Source organism: Prenolepis imparis, unplaced genomic scaffold (genome assembly GCF_030444845.1).
Source record: "Prenolepis imparis isolate NDT839.2.m4 unplaced genomic scaffold, iyPreImpa1.0 SCAF_19, whole genome shotgun sequence".
Classification (NCBI taxonomy): Eukaryota; Metazoa; Arthropoda; class Insecta; order Hymenoptera; family Formicidae; genus Prenolepis; species Prenolepis imparis.
Genome location: NW_028141177.1, coordinates 330,618 through 358,262, shown reverse-complemented (window position 1 = coordinate 358,262; position 27,645 = coordinate 330,618). Strand labels below are relative to the sequence as shown.

The following is a 27,645-nucleotide window of genomic DNA, read 5'->3' as shown; positions in this document are numbered from 1 at the left end:
TCTCGGCGTCTTTCGCAGCCGTTCGAGATCGCGTCGCTTTCGGAGAATTCTGTGCCATCGTTGGAATTTCTTTCGGGCGATCTTTACGGTTGATCCCGGCTGAGTCCCCAAAATCTTGCGTCCCCCAGACGCCTCTTGAGATATCTCACTCGCACAAGCACTCTCACTCGCGCGCGAAATAAATAAGACAAGGATTACACAGAATTGAGTTTAATGGAATGAACGTCCCTTGAGAGAAAACAAAGAAGAATACAATTTAGGAATATTTTGGGATATAATCTGTAGTCGCGTAGCACGTCAATATCGTTTTGACAGCCAGACTAAGACTGACATGGCGTCGGCAACAAAAGTAACGCGGGAGTTGTTGATAAACATGAAATTCGTATAAACATGTTTTGGAGATGTCGAGTATGCACATGCCGACATAGATTGATTTGTAAAATTTTACTTCGAGTTTACGTAATTCTACAGCAATAAGATTTTCCGAAAAGATGCTTCTACTGTGGAAATTTGGTTTCGCAATCATTGCCTCTGCACTGTATCTTCCTTCCCAATGTGTAAGTTTTACATCAACCCGATTATGCACATTTTCCAACGGTTTGCCGAATACTGCATTATTCATCAATTTATATAAATTTTTTTCAAAATCATTTTTCGCGTGTGTTCTAAATTGCGTATTAAGTTCGATATAATTTCGAAGCCATTGTGACGTCCGGTCACATACAATTTTTACTTTCACATGAAATAAATTCTAAGTCCTCTAAGCGCTGTTTGAAAAGCGCGCCAGTGCCGGCCATGATGCCTAACTCAGTCTAGTGACTAAGAGAGGCGCTGCGTAACGTCCAGGAACTTCCCACTATGGGGAAACGCCCCCGCCACACCGAGCGTCTCCCACTCTCGGGCTGCCGCAGCGCCAAGCCACCGAAAACGAAGGACCTCAGAGCGGTCCCAAAATCCGGCAGATCACATCGCGACTCCGACTAGAGCAGTCATACCTTCAACGCTCTTCTAATTCTAAATCTAATTCAATTCTAACATTCTAACTCTAATATTATAAGTCCTAACTCTAGTATTAAAACTTTAACTTTAGTTAACTGTGTATCGTGTAGTGTTAATTTAGAATAAAAGTGTGTGTTCCATTTATAATAATTCTCCACATTTATTTTAAACAATTCCAATTCCAATTTCACGCGTTTCCAATATAATATTTTGCTTTAATATTATTACTATTCTAATATTACGATTTTAGTATTTCTAAAATATTCTAAAACGAGTTCTTCCAATCTGCACGTGTAGTGAAAATCTATTATATAAATAATTTTCTTAGTGGAATCCAAGCTGCGACTTAGAGAGGACGAACCGCTCGTCGCTGCCGCACGATTTCACTTTTCTTATTATATAATTTCTGAATTCTTCTGTGACTACTTTGAGAGGACGAACCGCTCATAGTTACGCACTGGAACAATAACCGACAGTGAGGACCGCCGCACGTCGACTTATTGTAAAAGTGACGCAATATTCAGAATGTTTTATATTATAAATCATTATGCCTAAGACACGCCGTGCAGGCAGGAAAAACCAACTTCGCCGTTTAACCGCGCAACTCTACTATCCAGCATCATCGAGTGAATATTCAAATCTCATCGGCACCTACTACCATAACGACTCGGAGTACGATAATTTATTTGACGGAACCGCGCCATTCGCTGTTAATAATAAAGACGTTAAACTGAGAAAGTGGCCAGTGCAATTGACTCCAATCGAAATCGAGAACGCTCGTATTCCGAGAGACGACATCCCGGACAACGATCCTCGTCGCACCCGGTACTTGCAAATCATGGCGGACATCCTGCACACCCATTACGACGCGCCTATTCCAGAGCATCGGGGAACCACCCCCTAGAGATCAACTAAGGTAAATCTCAACTATTATGAACAATTGAAATAAATAATAAAATTCAACGCTAAGATTCTAATACTAAAGGATAAGACTATTTGCCGTCACAAATAGCCAAATTATCAAAATAATTTCAAACACATACGTGCGTGTATAATTATTGTTTAAACATATTTAAAATTAATATTTTCTACGAAATTTGAAATATAACTTTACACGTGGTCTCTAGAATATTCGTAAAGACTCTTGGAAAACTGCGTTTTCCAACGGCCATAAAAGTGAAACTCTGTTTTTTGCCTAGGGTCATAAAACTGACCCTTAGACCCTTGATAAAAAAAAGGGGTCTCGACGATTTCTCTTTTGCAAACTAAGCTAACGTAGCACACTCAATGAATATTCTAGAATTCCGAATAAAATAACGCGAACGTTTTATTCCTTTATTTAATTCCATTTATTTAAATAATTCACCCATGTGCCCAATAAGGCCTCAGTACCTCACCGCTCCGTACATCTTGCCTCTTCCCGAAGAGGAAGAAGAGCCTATTGAACAGGGAACCCCTTACTGCCAAATATCAGTCGGGTTTATTAATAAAGAAACAAATGCCGCCCTTTGCGTAGATTGTCATATGCGCTTACGCGGTACTGCTCGAAACGAATGGTTGAACATTGCCAAACATTTGCTCGTAATCGGTAACTTACCAATCGGAATACTTTGCTCAGCGTGTAACTTACCATTGTTCCGATTAGGGACCGGCTGGCCGCGCATGTGCGAGCACGCGGCATCAGTGAAGTATCTTGTACTAGGGAAAAGAGGCACCGTTACCCCCCCAGTTACATTTAGAATTTAGAGTATTAAAAAAATTTTTTTAAATATATTAAAAAATAAAACATACGTATACGTATATATTTTAAAAAATATTTAAAATTTAATTATTTTATAAATATTAATTATAATAAAAAATAAAAAGGAAGGGAAAAAGGTGATATCATTAAATAAAACACTTTTTACATCAATAAAATAAAAATCTTTAATTTGGCAGAAACTTCAAAGAATACCAACATTTGTTGCAAGGGTAAGGAAAACTGCCAAAAACCTTACCAGTATTCATTAATAAACAAAAATTATAATTATTAATTATAAAATTATAAAAATAACATTTTATCTTAAATGAAAATATTAAATAACAAAAAACTAAAATAATATTACACAGCATTGATGAATAATTTTAAAAAATATTGCACAGTATTTATTAATTACAAAATTATAAAAATTGCACATTTTTCTTAAATTAAAATCATTATAATAAACAAAAATAATAATGCATAATATTCAGGTACTTCTATATTATCACAGATATATATTAAATATGTATCATAATATTCAATTATAATAAAAAATTATTAACATAAATTAGAATATATAATTAACATACATAAAAGTCATTTTGGCTAGATTATTATTTTATTTTCCATATAAATTTTGCGGATTGTGTAATTTTAAATGTCCGGAATCAATTTCAAAATTTGTACCATTAATGTCTTCAGCTTGAAAACTCGATCGTATTGTACACATCGCGGAAACAGTTTCATTTGATAATCTATTACTTTTTTTATTTTTAATATCGGTAACTATTGAAAATATTCGTTCCGCTTCTGCATTAGAGTGAGGAAAAGAAAGAACTGCTTCGACTAATAACTCTAAATTTGGAAACATTTTTTCTCCATCAAAATTTTTAAATTCTAATATTTTCTGCCACATAGAATTGATCTCTAAAGAAGCTAACTCTACTTTTTCTTCGTTATTAAAAACGGACGGCAAAATTCTCCACTCAAAAGCTAATTTTGTAATTTCAATATGTTCTAATATACGCGTTGCAATAAAAGTTAAATCTTTAAATTGGACTCTAGCTTCGTCATGAAGAGCAATTTTCGGCTGTAAAAACATTAATTGTTGGAAAACAGTATCTCTATACGGTAATCGTTTTAACATTTCGCGAACAGCAGTTACGTAAAATTTTAAACAATTTAATTTAATTTCTCGCGTGCATTCTGAAGGTAGTGCTTCTAAAAAAATCTCACATTCCGATCCAACATATATATTATTTATGTCTTGAAAATTGTGTTCATCTTCTATATTTAAATCAATAATAGATTCTAACGCTTTTTGAATTAAAAAATTTTGACCTATTTCGCGAACTAATCGTTGACTATTTTCATACAATGTATGAATTAAAACCTTACAAGATTGAAAAAGGGCATTAAAACTATTAAAAAAATTTAACGAATATTTTAAAAATAATAAATATGCTTTTAATGAATTAAAAATTTTTACGATTTAAAAAAAACAATACATTAATAAATAAATGCTCTTACTTAATAACACCCTTTAACAATCACGCCACTACCAAAAGATGATTTTATTAAAATTATATGTTTCTCTTTTATAACTACAAAGTTTTTTAACATAAAATAACATTTTTTAAATGCGCACGCGCGTGAGAAGATGCGTGGGTGGGTGAGTTGGGGTGTAAAATTAAAAAAAACCACATAGTAGCCATCTCTAATAAATTTGCTAAATTTTGCTACCAATTTCTTGAAAATCGGTCAATAAATTTGTAAATGCGTGAGTGGGTGCGTTGGTGGGTGCGTATGTAGACAAAAAAAAATCACATACAGTAACCATCTTTGAAAAATTTGCGAAATTTTAGTACCAATTTAGTGAAAATCGTTTAATAAATGTGTGAATGCGTGTGTGGATGCGTGGATGGGTGCGTAAGTAGACAAAACTAAAAAAATCACATATAATATTCATCCCCGAATAATTTTCGAAATTTTGGTACCAATTTCGTGAAAATCGGTTAACAAATTTATGAGTGCGTGGGTGGGTGTGTGGGTGGTTGCGTGGGTTAGCAAAACTTAAAAAATTAAAAATTTGAAAATTTTAATACCAATTTCGAATCGTTCACCAATTTCGTGAAAATCAGCGAACAAATGTATTAGTACGTGGGTGGGTGCGTGGGTGGTTGCGAGGGTTTGTTAAAAAAAATCACATATAATAGCCATCCCCGAAAAATTTGATAAATTTTGTTACCAATTTCATGCAAATAGATGAAAAAATATATGATTGCGTAGGTGGGTGCGTGGGTGGTTGCGTGGGTGGGCAAAACTTTAAAATAACCATAATGGTCATCGCTTAAAAATATCGAAAATTTGACTACCAATTTCGAAAATATCGGTTAACAAATATGTGATTGCTTGGGTGGGTGCGTGGGTGAAGGTGTAAAACAAAAAAAATCACATATAGTAGCCATCCCCGAATAATTAGCAAAATTTGATAAATTTTGTTACCAATTTCATGCAAATAGATGAAAAAATATATGATTGCGTAGGTGGGTGCGTGGGTGGTTGCGTGGGTGGGCAAAACTTTAAAATAACCATAATGGTCATTCCTTAAAAATATCGAAAATTTTACTACCAATTTCGAAAACATTGGTTAATAAATATGTGATTGCTTGGGTGGGTGATAACATCATAAATAATAAAAATAACAAACAATAATAAAACTAAAAAACTAATAAATAAATAATTAAAAAAATAATATTTATAATATTAATAACAATAAAATATTTATTTAATAATAAATTAATAATAAAAAAATAATATTAATAATATTAATAATAAATTATTTATATAAATAAATAATTATTTATTTATGTAAATAAATTTTTGTTATGTTTTGTGGCGGGAGAGAGAGAGAGAGGAAGAAGGAGGCTAAAGGGAAAGAAGATATATACCTAACCTAACCATATTATCTCTTTCTATCTTTCTCTCTCTCTCTCTCTCTCTCTCTCTCTCTCTCTCTCTCTCTCTCTCTCTCTCTCTCTCTCTCTCTATCTATCTATTTATCTCTCTCTGTCTCTCTTTGAAATTAAAATTTACTTACATTATGCTCACTGGTGTTGCACGCATTTTCGTTTATCTCTTTAGACATCTTGATTAATTAGAAGCCGATTTATACAATTATACGTAGTAATTAGAGATGTGTGACATTAACTACAAAGAACAGTTGAAAGAAATGTGGTACGCATAAAATAATAATATTGAAGATAAATGTTACTATAGTCAAGGCATACAAATTAAAGGTTTATTTACACGAATTGCACACATATGCAAAAACACATACACAAATTTTTCAAAAATTACTTCTTGGTGTAATTTTGTAAAAATCACACCTTAGGGATGAGTTTCGATTTTTTAACGTGAGTCATTTAATAAATTTATCTATAATAAATTGCTGGTTTCAAATTAAATTACGTTAAATGTCATAATGGATAGGTCAAATAAAATAGAAAATGTTATAATAAATAAAATCCGCACAACAAAGAAGGAGTCGAAGGTGTAAAATTTTACGAGAAAGGAAATAGTAATAGACGAAGTTATAACGTTGAAGAGGGAGAGTGAAGGGAGACATGGTAGATATTTTACATAATTATATATATAGAAATTTGTAATAATTGTGTTTAAATATTTGTAATTAATATTATTTAATAATTACACTTTTATTATATTTTTCTTATATGAAAAAAAGATTTCTAAGATATTAAAAATTCAATTATATAAAAATTATATAAAAAAAATTTATATAAATTATATAAAAATCTATATTATAAAATTATATAAAATAGATATAGATAGATAGAAAAATATATAGAATTATATAAAAAGGCTGCTGTGCGCCTGTAAAAAAAGGCTGCTGTACGCCTATAAAAAAGGCTGCTGTGCGCCTGTAAAAAAAGGCTGCTGTGCGCCTATAAAAAAGGCTGCTGTGCGCCTATAATAAAAGGCTGCAGTGCGCTTATAAAAAGAGGCTGCTGTGCGCCTATAAAAAAAGGCTGCTGTGCGCCTATAAAAAGAGGCTGCTGTGCGCCTATAAAAAGAGGCTGATGTGCGCCTATAAAAAGAGGCTGCTGTGTGCCTATAAAAAAAGGCTGCTGTGCGTTTATAAAAAAAGGTTGTTGTGCGCATATAAAAAAAGGCTGCGGTGCGCCTATAAAAAAAGCTGCTGTGTGCCTATATAAAGAATTAATATAAAACATAATAAGCACGAAAAAGAAAAGATTCATCAAGAAAATCGATGAACTAATGAATAAATAATTCTTGGTCATACAGAAAGACAAATAATATTTTATATATATAGAATAATATAAATATAATTATTACGGCACTTATATAGATATATATAGATAGATATAATTTTTTTATTTAAAATTAGGCAATAACATATATTTGAGAACATATATATTCAAAAATTACTATTATACATATTTAAAAAATACTCTATTGTTATTTAACAATTCGTATAATATACCTACGTATATTTCCATTCGTATAATATACCGTATACGTCGTATACGGTACGATGTAGACAAGTATGCCTCAAAAGAGAAAAGGCGGAAATTTGTATAAAGTGAGTCGCGAAAGCAAGCGCTTACGACAAATACGAATAATTGAGAGTTTTGAGGAAAGGTCTCAACGACTTGAAGCTAATGTTCAAAGAAATTCTCAGGAGAGGATCAATGAAAATGATAACGCAAGGTCTCAACGACTCGAAGCTGATGCTCAGAGACATGCTCAGCAAAGGACCCACGAAAATGATGACGCAAAGTCTCAACGACTCGAAGCTGATGCCCAGAGACATGCTCAGCAGAGGGCCGACGAAAATGATGACGCAAGGTCTCAACAACTTGAAGCTGATGCCCAGAGACATGCTCAGCAGAGGGCCGACGAAAATGATGACGCAAGGTCTCAACAACTTGAAGCTGATGCCCAGAGACATGCTCAAGGAAGACAAAAAGCTAAACAATTAAATCATTACATTGCGCTAATTGCCAAGGACCATGAAATAAATGTGCCAGTTTATACACTTGGCCAAATGAATGTAGAATGCCAATTTTGCAAATCGTTAAACTTTGCATGTGAAAAATCTAAAGATGGAAAATTTATATATTGTTGTCAAAAAGGCAAGCTTCAATTAAAGCCAATAAATTGTCCTGATTTTCTTAAAAAATTATATAATGGAAATGATTATAAATCAAAAAATTTAAATGAATCATATGACAGCGCTTTAGCTATGGCTTCAATGGGTGCGCCGGGAAATAGAAATCCATTGGATGTTGTGAACAATGCTCCTTATTGCTTAAAGATTCATGGGCAATATCATCATTTAACTTCAACAGCAATGCGCCCAGCGGATGGGCAAGCTCCGCGATTTGCACAGCTTTACTTTTTAGATACAGAAGAAGCTGTAAATCATAGAATGAATAACAAAGCTAATAAGGAATGTGATTCAGAAATAATGAAAGAGTTGTCAAGTTTTATGGTTCAATGCAATGAATTTGCAAAAACATTCAAGATGATGCATCAGGTTGAACAAGATCTTAATCCGATAGGAAATAAAACCATAAATTTAATGTTGTCCTTTAGAAAAAATCCTCAACAAGATCAAAGAAGATACAATGCTCCACAAGCAAATGAAATAGCTATGGTCTTTAAATTGAAATCCCCAAAGATTTTATATCAAAAGAATCTCTTATTAATGAAATTTTTGGTGATAGAATCACCATGGAACGGATTAGAGAAAATACAGATCGAGCGATACTTTGTCCTAAAAATGAGGATACTTTTAAAATTAATGACACAATCCTTTGTCAAATGGAAGGAGAGGAAAAGGAATATCTCTCAATTGACTTTATTGTAAGTGATGATCCACAGGAGCAATTAAATTTTCCAACTGAGTTTTTGAACTCTCTGACACCTTCTGGAATGCCAGTTCATCGACTTAAAATAAAAGTCAGTGCTATAATAATCCTATTAAGAAATTTAAATACTAAGAAAGGACTTTGTAATGGAACAAGATTTATTGTAACTAATTTGAAAAATAATCTAATTTATGCGGAGGTTCTAACTGGTCCTGCTCGAGGACAGATTGTCATCATTCCAAGGATAGATTTAATTACAAGTGATTTGGAATTGCCATTTAAATTAAACGAAGACAGTTTCCTATTCGAGTATCATTTGCTATGACAATAAATAAATCACAAGGACAGAGTTTAGAAAAAATTGGGATTTATTTGCCACATCCTGTATTTGCTCATGGTCAACTTTATGTGGCATTTACTAGAGCAACCAAAAGGGAAAGTGTAAAAATTAAAATTGATGAATTTAGCAATGAAGGACATCTAATTGAAGGAAGTGAAAAATGTTTTACAAAAAATGTAATATACAGAGAAATTTTGTAAATTGAAGAATTATGAAATTGTATGAGAGCTAATAATAGCGGGTTAGCGGTGGGTACATTAGACGTAATCAAAAAATATTTGAGTAAAGAAAAAAAATTGGTATAATAATTAAATAATAAAAAAAAAAAAATTTGTATGTATATATATTTACTAAACTAATGTTTCAGATTTAAAACATATTAAATTGTGTGGAAATTAAAATAACAAAAAAAATTAATATAAGCAAACAAAATTTTAATTATAAATATTTAAGTTTATGCAAAACAAGACGCAAAATACAATATCAGGGAGTGAAAAAAAAATAATAGTAGTCATCTTCGAAAAATTTGCAACATTTGATATAAATTTCGTGAAAATCGGTCCAAAAATATGGAAGTAGTTCGCGGTAATACAGACAGAACAATTAATCTTTTGTGTTAAATCAGGTTTTATAAAGGCTTTATGAGAACCGCGCGAAGCGCGGTCCGAATTATAAAAGCTTTGAGGAAACGCTAGTTAATATATAACTAGAAGATAGTAACAAATAAATTGAATGAGGTTGGTAACAATAAAAGTTTCTAAAATAAGGCAGGAATCGGAACAGGAACGCCACACGTCCGCTAGATCGCGGTGGCCGCTCTCAGGTTTCTCTCTGCTTTCAAGGAGAGATCGCGGTTGACTCTTTACCGATTTTGATCTCCTTTTTTATATCTGTATTGAATTTAAGTTGATCCGTATTCGAGCTTTTCGTCCAATGCGCCTTGTAAGTAATATTTTTTTTTTTATATTGGATATTTAGAGAAATTTTCATGTTTGTTATAAGGCCTAAAGAAAGACACAGTTTTGATTAGTACCGCTGGCGCAGCGGGAGAACACGAGAGTAGTAACTGTGGGGATCGATCCAAGGTTCAAAACTTGGAATGAAATAACTTTTTTTTGTTTTTTATTATTTTTTATGTATATGTTATATGTATTATTTATTACGTAGACATAAATATTCGGCATATATTTATTGTTTTTTAGATACGCATATACCTTCTTATATATTTAAAATGTATAAAATAATCATAATATAAATAAAATATTTTTACAGAGAAATATTTTTAGAAATATTTTAATTTTTTAAAAATTCATACATTTTTTAAATTTTTAATCCGAATGTTTTCCGTAAGTTATGAAAAGTGTGTACTCTAACATTATTAGATTATTTAAGAAAATTTAAAAAATGTATAAATTTTTAAAAAGTAAAAATATTTCTAAAAATATTTCTCTGTAAAAATATTTTATTTATATTATGATTATTTTATACATTTTAAATATATAAGAAGATATATGCGTATCTAAAAAACAATAAATATATGCCGAATATTTATGCTACGTAATAAATAATACATATAAAATAATAAAAAACAAAAAAAAATTATGCCATCCCAAGTTTTGAACCTGGGATCCCACAATTACTACTATTACCGTCGTATTAACGACGCGACTTTTGACTTCGAAAATGACTTATTTCTTGGGAATGTAGTTAATAGTTACTGCATTGGCCACTACTACGATATGGCGCTGAAATCAGTGAGAAATGCCGGTCTCGCCTTCATCCAGGTCTTTGGCTATCTGTCTATTAATCTGTGGTCGCGCGGCGGTCGGAATTCGGCGGCGCGGAGTGGGGGTGAGTGGTGGGGGGTGCGCCGTGCGGCGCACGGCGCACCCCCCACCACTCACCCCCACTCCGCGCCGCCGAATTCCGACCGCCGCGCGACCACGTGACGCAGCGCCACTTGAGTTCCCCTTGATATTGGTCGATAGTTTTTGAGCCGAAAGCGATGTTTAATAAGTCGATCAATTGTGTAACGCTCTCGCAGGGTTCGTCCTCGATGGCATAGTAGGCGCGTCCGCGGAGTTTGTTGACCAAAAGCTTGGTAAGATTGCGTTCCGAACTTGAAGGGATTATTTCTCTCGCGCGACGGCATGCCCGGGTAAATTGTCCTAGCGATACGTTATACCCATCGAAAGTAGGCACGGATTCTGTTGCCTCGCGAAAAGAGACCTTAGGGAGATGGGATTGTTCGGGAGACACCAGAATGTCACGTGACATATCCCGCGAAAATATAGCATTTTCAAATATTACTTCCTGAATCTTAATTTAAACCAGGGTTGGCAAAAAACTTGTTTTTTTCATTTTAAACAAAAAACTTGTTTTTTTCATTTTAAACAAAAAACATTGATTTTTTTGTTTAAAACATGTTTTTTTTATTTTATACGTGTTTTTAAGTAAAGTAAGAAAAAAACATGTTTTAAACAAAAAAAACATGTTTTAAACAAGCAAAAAAAACACTTGATAGCTTTGATCTGTGTAATCGTAATGTAATGTAACCGTAATCGTAATGTAATGTTCGACCACTCGCGTCTTTTTTCTGAGGAATCCATTAAAAATGTTAAACCGATAACATGGTGGCTTGCGTTAAAAGAAAATGTTAATACTGTAACGTTTGACTTATTGTTAGTTGAGTAATAATTCTTTATTAATATATAAAATTATATATTCTTTATTTTATTTTGAGTTATTAATTTTAATTAAATTTATAAAAGTAGGTATTAAAAAAATACCCAATATGCAATGACTGCAATGCAATTCCCAATTTCAATATGTTATTGTTACCGTTCATTTTTTCGTACTTAAATGTTTATTATTTTTTTAGTTAAAGGAATAACATTATTTAATTATTTGCAATAGATAAAATGTAAAATGCAATGTGTTATAATTTAGATTTTAATAGTTTGTGCAGATAGCTTTATAATTTATAAGTAGTCTTTAATATATTCAATTATATTGATTGTTACTTAATATATTTAATGTCCAAAAATAAATATTCTGTTAAACTTAATACTTATCTTATTATTTTTATTTCATTATTTATATTTATATTTTTATATCTATATGTTACATATAAATATAGATAAAAAACTAAAAAAATTAAAACAAAAACCTTTTTGCAACATTAGTTTTGCACGTCTATTAGTTTTTGTTTGTTTTTGTTTTTCTTTACAGTTTCTTTTTCAAATAATCATATGTTTTAATTGCAATGTTTTAAACAGTTTTAAACAGTAGTTTAAAACTGTTTAAAACAAAAATGTTTAAAACAGTGTCCACTGTTTTAAACATGTTTTAATCAAACAGTTTTAAACAAATTGTTTAAAACATGCCAACCCTGATTTAAACAAATCCATTTGCGTACGCAAAAAGAGATTTGTATATAAAAATGTAATGTAATTACTATGTAAAATTAATTATCAGAAATATAACACTTAGATTAAAGAATTATGAAAAATATATAGAATATAATTTATAAATATTATTTATAAATAATGTTAGAGAACAAAGAGTATACAAATATGTATTATGTTTGTAAACAAGTTTATGTTCAGGTTAATTTTATTATATTATATTTGTACAATATTAAAAATATCTTTGATTATATTTGTGAGACAACCATAAATATTTTCTTTTTTTCTGCAAACGAAAATTGAAAGGTTAAGGACTGTTGTTTGATGTTTGATCCAAATATAGTAAAATGTGTGACAAAATCATTATGAGGAAAGCGTGGGTAGTTATAAGAGTTATAAGGATACGTAGAATTACGAACTATACTGTTTCGGCTTGATAGTGAAGTATTAAATCACATTGTCAAGAGCAATAGTTTAATTTTAATTGTAATAAAACTTTATAGAAATGTAAGTACACATTGTATATATTGTACTCAGTTTTCTGTGAATTGTTTGATTTTTAATCAATTACTGATAATTTTTACATAAAATTTCATTGTTTTGAATTAAATAATTAATTTAATTGCAAAACACACAGAATAAAATTTAGTTTTACATTATGATATACTCAATCACAACATATATAATTATTATGTATATATATTTGTAATTGTAATTTAAAAATTTTAAAATAATTACAGGTATCAAGTTACCTTTATTCTCTTTGTTATTATTCCTTTAATACAAGGAGAAGACTATTATGAAATACTTGGTATAAACAGATCAGCTAGTCAGGATGAAATCCGAAGGGCTTTTAAGAAGTTGGCTATTGTTCAGCATCCTGATAAAAATATTGTATATTAATTATTATACATTATACATAAATAATATAATCAATCATTATTGTCTAAAATACTGCTAACATTGCTCTAATATTTCAGGATGATCCAAATGCTCATGACAAGTTTATTCGATTAACAACAGCTTATGAGGTATTGAAGGATAATGATTTAAGAAAAAAATACGATCTTTATGGAGAAAACTTTAATAAAAAACAAACTCAATCATGGAATTCGGCCTATCAAAACAGTTTTATATATGATCATGATTTATATATTATTAATTTGCACGAAAATGATTATTGTGAGTATATATTTATAATTTTTTTGCTTCTTATTAAAGAATTATTATGGTTATTAAATTTATAATTATATTAAGATTATTATATTTATAATAAATGTGTATAAATATGTATAAATATTAAGAAATAATTAAAGCCAATTAAATATTAATATTTTATATATATATATATATTTTTTTTTATAGTTGAGAGTGTTATGAATTCTGATTCAAGTTGGTTTGTAAATTTCTATTCTCCGTTCTGCAGTCATTGTGTTCACCTAGCACCAACTTGGACAAAAGTTGCTAAGATACTCGATGGCATTATGAAAATTGCATCAGTGGACTGTGCAAATGAGAGGCAACTATGTCTTCGAATAGGAATCCTATCCTACACTGATTTATTATAAAAAGGTATACACACACACAGAAAAAAGAAGAGAGAGAAGGAGGGAGAAACAGATCAAAAGAGAGAGAAGATGCCTAATTTGTCTATATATCAATTTTTCTTAGAAAATAGATTTTACATATAATTTTAGATATTTTTTTCTTTTCATATATATATGGAACATATCAGTAAGATGAAATACTATAACTCATTTCTGTTTTACAGAATTCACACCATGGAGTACATTATACAGGAGAAAATTCACAGGAAGCCATTATGCGATTCGCATTAGATAAATTAAATATTTACATACCTGAAATAAGTCGAGCACAATGGAAGTTGTTTTTACGGAACAAGATTGTTACCCAAAGACCTACACTAATTTTTCTATGCTGTGAGCAAAACTGTTTTACTTCTGATGAAAGACTTATAGTAGCAGCAAAATTGGTGAATATCACATTATTTATACAAAACATTTATTTTCTTTAAAAAATCTTTTATCAAAATACTGTATTTATTCTATATTAATTTTAATTCTATATATTCTAAATAATATATGTGTACCGTTTTTTCAGGATAAGTTAGTTGATGTAAAAGTATTTACAATCGAGAATGATAGTCTTGAAGAGATGTTTTGCAATACACACGCGATCTATCTACCAATACATGATGTACCTTCTTGGAAATCTGTATTCTTTAATAATATATCTGATATAAACGAATTAATAGAAAAAAATTTGGAACAATTGCCAGATTTAGGAGAGCTGACTGACAATGAGTTTGATGTAAGTATTATTTTGTTAGTCCTTTTATAAATATACAATTCCTGTTTTTTTTTCAAATTTGTATTAATCAGATGTATCTAATATAATTTGCAGATTATTAAGAGAACAGAGTTTAATGCTGCTTGGCTTATATGTTTTCAAATTAATGACACAGTAAATCTTAAATATTTAAATCTGCAAATAAAAAAATTATCAATCAGTGGTGTTAATCTAGGTAAAGGCATGCATGTATAAGTTTACAGAAGAATTTACTGTAAAATATTTTTACATAATATGTGGTATATCTTTACAGGTAAAATAAATTGTCTTAGAAATGAACAGTTTTGTGATAAATTAGGCATCAATCGTTATCCAATTTGGGGCATGCTTAAGCCAGGTGGAGCATTTGAATTGAATCACGAAAAAGTTACTAACAGTCTTGATATCATCAAGTTTATACGGATTAGTGTGAAAACTATAAACGTTAAGGCGCTCTCTGCAGAAGAAGCGTCATTGATATTACAAAGAGATAGTAGTACGTATTATAAACGCATACTATTTTTTTTTGCAAAATTTTTCAACATTAATTGTAACAACTAATTGTAATTGTAACAAAATGTTACAGAGAATGAAGTGTGGTTCTTAGATTGGTATTTACCATGGTGTACACCTTGTATACAGTTTCTGTCGGAACTTCGCAGAGCATCATTAGAATTTGATGCATCAATAGTTCGTTTTGGTACCATTGATTGTAGCGTTCACACTATGTTATGTCATCGTCATAATATACAGTTTTATCCTACTGCAATGCTTCTAAATGGCAGCAGTATATATCAATTTACATCCTCAAAAATAGCTGGGAATATTATCCAATTCATTAATGAGAAGAGAAATCCATCGCGTAAGAGATAATATGTATTTTGTGTTTTGTGTTTTTCATTTCTTCTTATTTCATGTTATGTTTTGGTTTAATACAGTTATAGAATTAACGTCGGAAAACTTTTATCGTACACTGGCGAAAAAGAAAAGTAAAATTATATGGATCGTTGATTATTTTGCACCATGGTGTCCACCATGTCAAAGATTAGCATCTGAATGGATAGTCGTTGCAAAACAACTGAGCAGTTTGTCCTGTAATCGTCTGTCCTGGTCGACAACGCGTAACGTTAAATCCGTAATGCTCCGCACGATGATCGGCAAGTAAATGATGTGCGCAGGTGTTTCCGATATCTTATATCCTGGTGGTACCCTCGGTGAAAATTCATGTATCGTATGAACGAGTTTGCCGTTGCTGTACGCGCCCGCGGTCACATTACATTCTACGCGGATAATGTTCACGTTGATAATATTAATCGGCATGTCCGACTTATACCATTTTCGCGGCTGCAGTATACGGTTCGAGAATCCCAGCAGCGATCCAATGTTGTTAGGCTTGCTAAAATTCATTCTGTAGGCGCATTTGATCTCGCTCCTCATCGTATTATAATTAGCGCGGAGCACTATTGGATATTCTCCATCTTCAAAGTCACCGTCGTCATTCGTCCGAATGCGTGGTGTCAGCGTGTTTTTTATCATCGTCATGAACAGCATGTCGCGGACGTTTTCGTAAAATTGCATGTTTCAAAAACTCATGTATCGCTTGCAGCTCGTACGATCCCTCGGGAATCGTAATTTCCGCGTCATCTTTGCCAAAGTAAAATTTATTATTCGAGGAATTCACGTTCGATATCGTGTGATAAGTCTCAAAATCCGCTAGACCTAGCTCGTATTCATCGTCGCTCAAATCTACGGCGGGAAAGTAGTTTGCCGCGAGAACACTACTCTTCCCGGTCAGTGTGAATGTCATAGACATATCGGCAAAACTGTTTAACGAATACTGAGTTAAATAGCGCGATGTCAGTCTTTAAATTCACATGCATCGACCGCTCGGAGAAACTGTAAGCACAATTGTCCACAGATGCTTTGATTGTAAGTTTGAACAGGTGCGTAATTGTATTGTATCTTTGTCACATTTAAATATCGCACCAATTCATTCGGCGGTCGAAGATTGCCGAAACTGTCAAAATATATAGCGCGATTCCCCCTCTTTGCATACGCTACCCAATGAGTACCCGATCCTTTAGCGTTATCCAAATTTACGATGCCGCTCTCGTTTCGATATATACCACCGATCGGTAATGAATCACGCATGAAAACACCTCTAAAATACGGAATGTGCATACGTTTTGCCAGTTGTAGCAATTGTATGTTGGTAGTTACGCCCTGTGGCATTTTTAGCGTCTCTTTGACGTTTTTTTTTTCCCCTTTTTTCTCGTTGAAACTCCTCGTCCGCGTTTGTATGGAGCGAGATACAATCCGTGACCTTCCATGGCGCGATTGTGACGTAGCATCTCTTGCAACTGACGTTGTGCGGCTTTTCCGTCGTTCACCATCTTTGCTACACCAGCCGCTCCACCGACCAGAGATCCGAGCGCGCCCAACATTGGTAGAATCGGCAATACACCCCCACGTTTCGCTACCGGAAGTATTCGCTTCTTCGCCATCTTTTTCTTCGTCTTCGTCTTTGTCGTCTTCAGGCCCATACCGAACTTCGTCTTGGCTTTCATCGCTGCCCAGACAGCTGTGGCGGCGGCTCTCTCACCGAGAGTCGAATCTCTCGCAACGATGCGAGTTTGCGCTTCCTTGGCGAGTATCCTATCTGCCGCGTGTCTCTCGATGAGATCGTTGCTTCGAGAGTACGCTATATCGTGTTCACGGCACGCTGCGTCCAATGGGTTGATACCTCGATCGCCTCTGGCTAATCGCTTTTGTAGTCGCGTGCCCGGACCGCAAAACTGATAGCCGGGGATATGGAATTCGATCGGAAGTGCGTTTATCGCGAGATTTAATAGGCCTCTACCTATTTTCGTTGACTCGATGCAATCCTTTATCATCGGCGCTGGACCGTCGATGTGCGTCTGCTGCCACGGTCGATTGTAATGTTCGAAACAGCGGCGATAAGTTTGAACCTCCAAATCCGCCTTTATATGTTCCGGAAGCTTGTCCCACACGCAGTGGACGTAATTGCCACACATTCGCAATAAAACTGTTTTCGACACAAATTGTAGCTGTTCGGCGCTCAAATTACAAATATCGTAAGGACTTGATAGCAAGACAAACATTTTTTCGTTACTGAGCGATTCGTGGTTCCGCGCAGCTATAAATAGGCAAGCGTTCGATTCAATCGGGGAGTGGGAAAATGAGATTCATGCGACAACCTTTCGCGATACGCGTGACGAATTACGACGCCAGATTACGATCGATGGGGGACAACGCGGAGATGCGTAGAAACGGTACGATACTGCCGACTACTATACGCGCGATCGTTTGCGGCCCCTCGAATTGCGGTAAAACTAACGTGTTGATTAGTTTGATAGAAAGCCCGCACGGCGTCCGCTTTGAAAACGTGTACGTGTACTCAAAGTCGCTGCAACAGCTAAAATATCGGTATCTGGAGAATTTGTTGACGTCGATCGATGAAATCGGCTATTTTACATTCTCCAATAACAGTGACGTCATTCCACCGAGCGAAGCATGTCCAAACTCGATTTTCGTTTTCGATGACGTGGCGTGTGACAAACAAAATACGATAAGAGAATACTTTTCAATGGGACGCCACTCGAACGTCGACTGCTTCTATCTCTGTCAGACATACGCAAGAATACCGAAACATCTTATACGCGACAACGCAAACCTGCTAATCTTGTTTAAACAGGACGGTACCAACTTGAAACATGTGTACAATGATCACGTGAATACTGACATGTCATACGAGGATTTCAGTGAATTATGTCGTACTTGTTGGCAGCAAAAGTATGGATTTCTAGTGATAGATAAGGATAGCTCGCTTACGAACGGCCGATACAGAAACGGATTTAACGTGTTCGCGATACCGCAAAACAATTAGTCGTTGCCGATGTTCTGTCGAGAGAGGTGAAACACGAGCGTTCGACACTCTACCGACATGGCTGAGAACGATAATATTCGCGAACGTGAAAAGATAGCGAAGGAGATTGCGAAAACGAGTGAAGCAATCCGCAAGAAACATCGCGCTTTGAAGATCGGTAAGATCGATGACGATATCGCGGTCAAGACCCATTTTAGACCTATTATTGAGCCGCTACAAAAGATTGTCGACAACTCGATCGCGGTGAAAAACGAGCCGGAAAGTACCGCAAAGATTAAAATCTTACCCATCAAGCGGTACAAGGAGGAGGAGGAGGAAGAGGAGGAAGAGGAGAAGGATGATGCGACACCGAAAAAGAGGAAACGGTCAAACCCGAATCGCTCATCGACACCGCGTACATCGAATGCTTTATTGGATGAACCGATGATAAGCTCTACACCGTTCGCGACAACGAGAATCATACAACCTATGATACCCGAAACACTCGCAAACGAAAATGTTTTCGAAACCTCGGGCAGCACGCTCGAAACATCGTTTGTTCGAAACACATTACAAACGCTGGAAGGTCAAGAAATGTTGCGAAAGCACTTGGGACCACTGGGACAAGAGTACATGAGCACTCTCCTCGGTGGCGACAAAGAAAGGAAAATCGATCACGTGTACGGTGTCTATTTCGACAAGGATGAAATGCGTCTCGGTAACAAACGATTCGACATTGACAAATATGACTCTATAATTATAGATGAAGTGAGGTACATTGGTACATCAGGATTATACGAATTGATCTTCAAGAGAATTCCCGATGATGACATTTACACGGAGGGTGATATGCGTAAATACAAGAGTATATTATTGGCGACGAACGCGCATAAACGCAATTATGACACACAAGGCCAATTACGAAGCAACAGGGGATACAAGTACAAACATATAATCGCACCATTGATATCGATTGAAAAGAAAAAATCTGGAAAGGGAGTATTCATGCCTCACGCGATGGCGCTAACCGACAATAAGATCGATTACATACACTGGGATGACCCCAACGAGCTAGTGGATCGGGTACGATTGCTGGACGCTTCGCGCCGAGCTGGCCACAACGCTCACGACAATGAGATCGTGTCGATCATCGAGGAACTTCGCGAAGCAGGCATTATTATAAATTGAATGGTATCTCGACAAATCTAATCAGTCGATCAGCGTCACTCATCGGTGGAAAAAAATGCCTATCAACAAATTTGGATTATTCGAACCAAGAAATGATGCAACCGGCACAAGCGGTTCTTGGGATAGATTGGTGAAAAGTTATGTGCACGAAAACGCTCTGTGTCGCGTCGTTACGGACTATGACGCAAGGTCGAGGAAGATTCGTCGTGTAGCGCAACCTGAGGCTGACACCGATGCCGTCAACAAACTGTATGTGGAATCCTGCGTTAAAAGATTGATGAATCAACAGAAAGAATCAGATGAGAAGCTGACTTCGTTCGAGAAGGATGTGCGGGCAATACAGATTGTGATAAACGAACTTCAACGCGCGGCTAACGCTAACTCAGAAACGGCTATCTAAATAATCACTATTCTCTCCTCAATCACGATTACGACCATCACGTCGAGGTCGAGATGTCCTTCACTGGGACAAACTCGCAAATCATGAAGGGCGTATTTCTGCACATACTCGCGGATACTCTCGGCTCCGTGGGCGTCATCATATCAGCTGTGCTGATGCAAATGTTCGGCTGGATGATCGCCGATCCGATTTGCTCCATGCTCATAGCAATATTGATAGTGTTAAGTGTAATCTCGTTGATGAAGGAATCATGGGAGATACTCATGCAGAGACAGCCGGTAGCTCTGGATCACATTCTACCGCAGTGTTACAACAAGGTGACGCAGATACCTGGGGTATATAGCGTACAGGAGCCGCACTTCTGGACACTGTGCTCGGACGTGTACGTCGGATGTCTGAAGTTGGAGGTAGCCAGAGAGGTGGATCCCAAATCTGTCGTGATGACGACGCAAAAGATTTTCCAAGCGGGCGGCGTGAGACATCTCACGGTCCAGCTGGATTACGCTCCCATGTGATCTCCAACAAGTACGACCCGCGTTGTGGAATATTCTTACAAATGTACCAGAAGTGTATTTATCTAACCTGAATGAGCAGCAGTGAACGGGTTAGGAGCGGCTATCGAGCGGTTATCGAACATCTACGAAGGGTTATCGAACGGCTACGAACAATTATCGAACAGCTACGAAGGATTATCGAACTACTATCTAACTACAATGAGTGGTAGTGAACGGCCTAGCAACAGCTGCGAACGAGGCTATGAACGGCCTAGCAACAGCGAACGAGGCTACCAACAACTCAAGCAGGGCTGCGAACGAGACTACGAACAAGTCTTTAAAGGCTACATGCAAGGCTACAAACAACTCAAGCAGGGCTGCGAACGGGTCAGTAACGGCTGTGAACGGGTCAGGAAAGGCTACGAACGGGTTAGAAACGACTGTGAACAAGGCAGCGAACGAATCAAGAACGATTTTCGAATGGGTCAAGAACGGAAGTAAACAACACAAGAACGGCTCAAGAACGGCTCAAGAACGGGTCAGGAACGGCTCAAGAACGGGTCAGGAACGGCTACGAACGGGTCAAGAACGGCTACGAACGGGTCAGGAACGGCTACGAACGGGTCAGGAACGGCTACGAACGGGTCAGGAACGGCTCAAGAACGGGTTAGGAACGGCTACGAACGGCTCAAGAACGGGTCAGGAACGGCTACGAACGGCTATTGAAGAACGACAAACGAAAATGAATCATAAAACGAGCGACAAACGGCGATCGAGAAAAACCGACGAAGCGATGAAACAACATAGTTTGGAGAAACGGCAGTTGGTGAACGAACTGCACGCGCCGGCAAGGAAAAATTTTCCCCGAAGACACGTCATAGTGCGGGGATACGATGACCTGTGGCAAGCTGACATCGTCGAGATGCGTCCGTACTCTCGTTTCAACAGAGGTTACCACTACATACTCACCGTCATCGATGTGTTGAGCAAGTACGCGTGGGCCATACCACTCAAGAGTAAAGGTGAAAGCGAGACGGCTGACGCTATCGCCGAGATAATTCGAGATAGCAAGAGATGCCCGAGAAACATGCAAACCGATATGGGGAAAGAATTTTATAACGCCGACGTGCAACGGCTTATACGGAAACATAACATCAATCACTATTCTACATATTCGGTATTGAAGGCATCGGTTGTGGAGCGATTCAATCGCATGCTGAAGAACGACATGTGGAAGATGTTTACGCTGAACGGAACTTACAAGTGGATCGACGCGTTGGCGGAATTCATATCGGATTACAACGCGCGCAAGCATCGAACGATCGGCATGCGACCCGTCGACGTCACCCCCGCGATCGCTGATAAACTTTTAAAAACGGTATATAGTAACATAAAGATTGCCGCTCCGGCAAAGTTCAGAGTAGGTGACCCGGTACGCGTTAGCAAGTACAAGAAACTTTTTGAGAAGGGTTACACACCAAATTGGACAACCGAAGTGTTTAAAATTGTTAAAATGCAGCATACTAATCCCGTAACCTATCTACTCGAGGACTATCGCAAAACATCTGTCGCTGGAGCGTTTTACGAGCACGAGTTGCATAGCGCGAATTATCCGGACGTATATCTCGTAGAGAAAGTACTGCGCAGGAGGGGTGACGAGGTTTACGTAAAATGGCTGGGATTTGACAATTCGCACAACTCTTGGATACATAAGGACAATGCAATTTAATTCATACAAATTGTATTTATTAATTACTCAAAAATTAAAAAATATATAATGTGTACAACAAATAAAAGTATTTGAAATATTACAATATACATGAAATATGTGAAATACAAAATCTTTATTAATACATCCTTTCCGTTCCAATATATGAAATACATACACATATGTTACATAACATATCGCACATACATTATATTACATTATATTTTATAAGGGTATCTGATAATGTCCCCATGGTAATGTGTCGGTCGAATCAGGTATGATATACCGCTTATCGTCGTACGGACTTAGAGCAATTTTTGTCTCGCAGATGGTGTATACTTCATGCAATTTCGACCTAATACATGACTGACTACGTGTCATTTCAATCTCGTCATTCAGGCACCGCGTATAATCGTCGAATGTTATCGTTCTCGCGACAACGTTACTTTTGACACCTTTAACCTTTTTTGTATCTTTCTTACCATCTACTCGCAAAGCGTACATTTTTGCTCTAAGTCCTACAAATTCAGTCATTATCGCGCCATTATTTTCATCCTTCATTAGACCTGGCACCTTTTTATTCACAAGCGGTATACTGTACGCGTTGTCAATTGGATAATCGCTCGTATCGAATCTAGCGATATCGCGTTTCATATTTTCATACACGTCTTCGCATTTAATATGATATATTAAACTATCTGTATCGGTGTACATTACCCGACATCTGTCACGATAGAGCGGTGACATGTACTCGTGATGAAATTCGTACAGACACACTTTCGATATGTCGAGTATACACATACCAACATAGATTGGTTTGTTAAATTTTACTTCTAGTTTACGTAATTCTACGGCAATTAAATTTTCTGAAAAGACGCTCCTGCTATGGAAATTTGGTTTCGCTATCATCGTCTCTGCTCCGTATCGTCCGTCCCACTTTGTCAATAATTTTACATCTACATGATTACGCACATTTTCCATCGTTTTGCCAAATACCGCGTTGTTCATCAATTTGTACAAATTTTTCTCAAAATCATTTTTCGTTTGTGTTCTAAATTTTGTATTTAGTTCAATGTAATCGCGGAGCCATGCGGATTGAGTGAATTGTAATACGCGATGTATTTTTGTAACGCGAAGGCCGTGACGCGTGCACTGCTGCAGGTTGCGGTAGTGTATGACGTAACGCTTCTTATCATATAGCGTTGCGAGAAGCTTATCTTCCCGCTTGCCAGGCGGTTTGTCACGTGTCGGGCAAAACGGTAGGTCAGTGTGCGTGTCGTGAAGATGTTGTGGATACTCTAAATCTACTTCGAGGATATAGCCTGTAGGTGAATCGAGCGCTATTGACGAGATGTCAAAGTTAGATACATCGTCGACCCATCGAAAATCGGCATAAGGCAGTGGTTGACACATTGCCCATCCATACAAATTATTTACATCTAAATACATTAAATATGATGATGGTTTCGACGGATCATACGACTGCATGTACTTGTTATTAGCATGCGCGTATCTTCCTGAACATTGACTTAGACCGCCGCGTATACCCCGTTCAATAAACATAACCATATAGATATCGGTAAGCAGTTCGAAATTTACGCGTGTATGTTTTAACATGGCGTCCCATGTATACCCAGGAAGAGTATAATAATACGTAGGGTCGAGTCCGTAACTCGCGATGCAAGTGTCGCGAAAGTTTTCAAATATATCTGCCAACAACAAGACATCAGTTTTTAAGTACAGATCGCTGTATTCACCCAAGGTTTGAATGGAGAACTGCTGCCACACGTTGACGGCGTGTGCGTAGTCGCTCTCGGATACAGTGTCACTGGTTAAAGAACTGTAAAACGATTCGCGTGGTGGTAAACGCGTGTCCTGCAGCCTGTCCACGCAGTCAATGTACTCGTACGGAAAGACACCTTTTCGCGTTAATAATTCAAAATTGTTAGCGGATAATGCGGAAAAATTGGAACGCAAAATTTTTAACTTATCCTTATTCAAAAAAGATGCCAATTTGTCAAGACTAGCATTGAGAAATTTGTATGAATCGATGAATCGTAATTTCATGCAAGCTTTCCGATCTTTATCGTCGTCGGTACTATTGACAGTCTTCGTAAATGAAATGTATTTTTCTTTTGTTATTGGAAGCACATCTACGCGTCCTTCATACGCGGTAGCTATTTCTTTTATGATAAAATGTGCGTCATAGCCGGATAGATTATGGAAAACTATAGGAATGACATAAGAGTCTTTGTAGTTTAGATTACAGTTTGAGTGCGCGGGACCCCTGTATCGCCCGGTCAGATGACAATGATCGTGTACGCGTGTATCATCCGGCGCAAACGGTTTTTCGCAAATGTGACATTGCGTGACGCTATGAAATTTTTCCCATTCATCTTGCGTTAATTTTGTCATGTGGACATTATCAGACAAAATACCCTTTACGCGATGCGCTAAATTTTTAAGTTCTTCGGCGAACCATGAAACGCAATCGATACTACGGCGAGAATTATACGCGGATAGTGAGTTGTCGTACGAACATTGCACGTAATACCCAACGCTAAATACCTCGTGATGTTGGGAGTATGACGCATGTTCCGGCGTCTTCTTCAGCACACACTCCAAGTCGGCGTACACCACGAAGGGAAGTCGCTCCTTTCTGTTGTAGTTGTCGAAGTCGAGCCACTTGTCTTTATCGCTTGGTAATCGGATAGCGCAGTCGTTCATTTCTCGACAGTCCGCAATGTGAGCCTCCAATTTTTCGCTCAAATTAAAGAAGTGCAAGCATCTGTAAAAGAAAAAAAAATTACAATTTTATTTACAATTATTATATAATTTGCAATAAATATACATACCGATCGCAGATATATTTCTTGTGGTCATGTTTGCTCAGTTGCGTGCTGACAAGCCGGGATAGATTTTTTATATACGCGAAATGTCCAACGTTGTCGTCCTCCTCCACATACAGCATATTTACATGTTTTTCTCTCTTCCGATCAGTGAGCTGTATCGGAAGAATAGATAATTCCTTCTTCCTCTCGATGCCGTAGACGTTGATTGAGATGTTATTTATATGTTCAAATTTTTTTATTTGGTTTAACGTCATCGGAAACTCAATGTTTTGTAAATTTAGCATTGTCATATAGTGCGGATATGACGATGTTCTCTCACTATATTTTGCAACTGGATGCAGAGCGGCCACCACTGACCATGCGAAACATGCATTGTCCGTTGATCGCACGTTCACCACCGCTCTCTTTGTCACAATTTCTCGCGACAAGTTTAGATAACACCCCGCGCGCATTGAATTATACTTGTTGACGTTGACCGTAAGATCGAGGATTCGTGACAATGCCCATCCGCTATCACGTTCCTGAAACTCTTCGAGAGACGCCAATGTGGATTCGATGACATGCCACTCATACCACTCGTGTAAATCAGACGTGCGAAAGAGTTCATAATTTCGCGTGTTAATGCTTTTGTTGGCGCGCTTATCACCTGTCACAAACTCACCGTTGAACACAGTATTTACTTTTGCACAGTTGTGTATTTTTATAACATCTTGCACTTGCTCGAGTACTACACTACTAGCGTCTTCCAAAAATTGTCGCGGTTCGATATAGTCTGCGTTAATCACCGCACCTGTCAGTATCCGATTTTCGAACGCGGTATCGATCTCTCGCCAAACGAGTCTTCCCGTGTTATTATCGCCACTGTAATTACCACCACTGGGTATAAACTGTCTCTGCAATCGAGTCTTTGCACCCTCGAGTCGCGCGATTCTAGCCACCAAAGATTGTCTATTTCCAATCGAGAGTCGCGGACGCTTGTTACGGCTGTTTTCTTCGAGCAAATTGATAAATTCCTCGCAGCGCAGCGCCCATTCAAAATATTCGCCCAAGGTGGTGACTTGGCGGGACCGCTCCAACAAGTCGCGTTCGTTCTGCTCGATGTTTTCCATTATTTCTTTTATTCACTATTATACCACTAACACTTCTAATACAAGAAAGTAACCACTAAACTTTTTTCACCGCTGCATCTATGCGCTTTCAAATCGTACTATGGTTTGATGCGCTCTCATCCTCCTTATATATATTTCACCTAATTCTATCTCCTTTTCTAACATTTGGCGTATCTCAAAAGATAGTTTCCCGAGATATCGGTTTTATGGATAGAGGAGTAAGGACACAAGCTGCCGAACGTTGGCGCCGATACGTTGCATTCTTCCTTAAAAAATATTAAGAAAAATGTTTCGCTATCTGTTTACGACCGATTTTCTGCTAGGGTACAAAGCAGCCGAACGTTGGCGCCGATACGTTGCATTATTCCTTAAAAATATTAAGAAAAAATGTTTCGCTCTCGTTTTTATGGGTGATTTTCCGCGAGGGTACAAGCTGCCGAACGTCAACGCAAATAGGTAGAGGCCTATTAAATCACGTTTAGACATATTCGTCGCAGCGTCGGCCCTAAAATCTTCATTCCTTTCCTAATGATAAAATGTCCATAAAATGAAAAACATAGTTTTAATGAACTCTAGAACGCTCCGTTGACAAGTTCGAGCAGCCGGACATCGGCGCTTCCATAATAAAATTATATTAACGAGGGTACAAAATTGTCAATCATCGGCGCTTGTTCTATACCTTTTTGGGGAAAATGTCTAAGAACCCTCATAAAAAAGTCGTAAAGATACCATCTACAAATATTGCACTCAGAAAACTCCCCCTCCTTTGTCGAAACATCCCCCTCCACCCGCGTGACGTCAGCCCCCGCGCCTACGAGATACCCCCGCCCCGCGTGACGTCAAACCCCTCGCCACGGAGAACCCCCGCGCCCCGCACCCCCCTCGGAGCCCCATGGGTTAGAATCGGCATAGTATTACTACTGTTCTTGATTCGTTCGCAGCCTTGTTCACAGTCGTTTCTAACCCGTTCGTAGCCTCTCCTGACCCGTTCGCAGCCGTTACTGACCCGTTCGCAGCCCTGCTTGAGTTGCTTGTAGCCTTGTATGTAGTCTTTAATGACTTGTTCGTAGCCTCGTTCGCAGCTGTTGCTAGGCCGTTCACTACCACTACCACTCATTGTAGTTAGATAGCAGTTCGATAATCCTTCGTAGCCGTTCGATAATTGTTCGTAGCCGTTCGATAATTGTTCGTAGCCGTTCGATAATTGTTCGTAGTCGTTCGATAACCGTTCGATAGCCGCTCCTAACCCGTTCACTG

At 36.7% G+C, this 27,645-nt stretch overlaps 1 protein-coding gene and 1 pseudogene across 1 annotated transcript; both read left to right on the top strand.

Moving 5' to 3' along the window:
* Window positions 1-2,367: 2,367 nt before the first annotated feature.
* On the top strand, window positions 2,368-15,916 carry LOC145946735 (endoplasmic reticulum disulfide reductase DNAJC10-like; annotated as a pseudogene).
* A 4,315-nt stretch (window positions 15,917-20,231) lies between these two features.
* Window positions 20,232-20,795, top strand: LOC145946716 (zinc transporter 7-like). Its single transcript, XM_083056465.1, has one exon. It carries the CDS (start codon window positions 20,279-20,281, stop codon window positions 20,738-20,740), a length of 462 nt encoding a protein of 153 aa, XP_082912591.1. The 5' UTR covers window positions 20,232-20,278; the 3' UTR covers window positions 20,741-20,795.
* The last annotated feature ends 6,850 nt before the right edge of the window (window positions 20,796-27,645 follow it).

Coding starts and splice junctions, on each gene's coding strand:
- LOC145946716 (XM_083056465.1), top strand. CDS start 20,279: ATGTCCTTCACTGGGACAAACTCGCAAATCATGAAGGGCGTATTTCTG.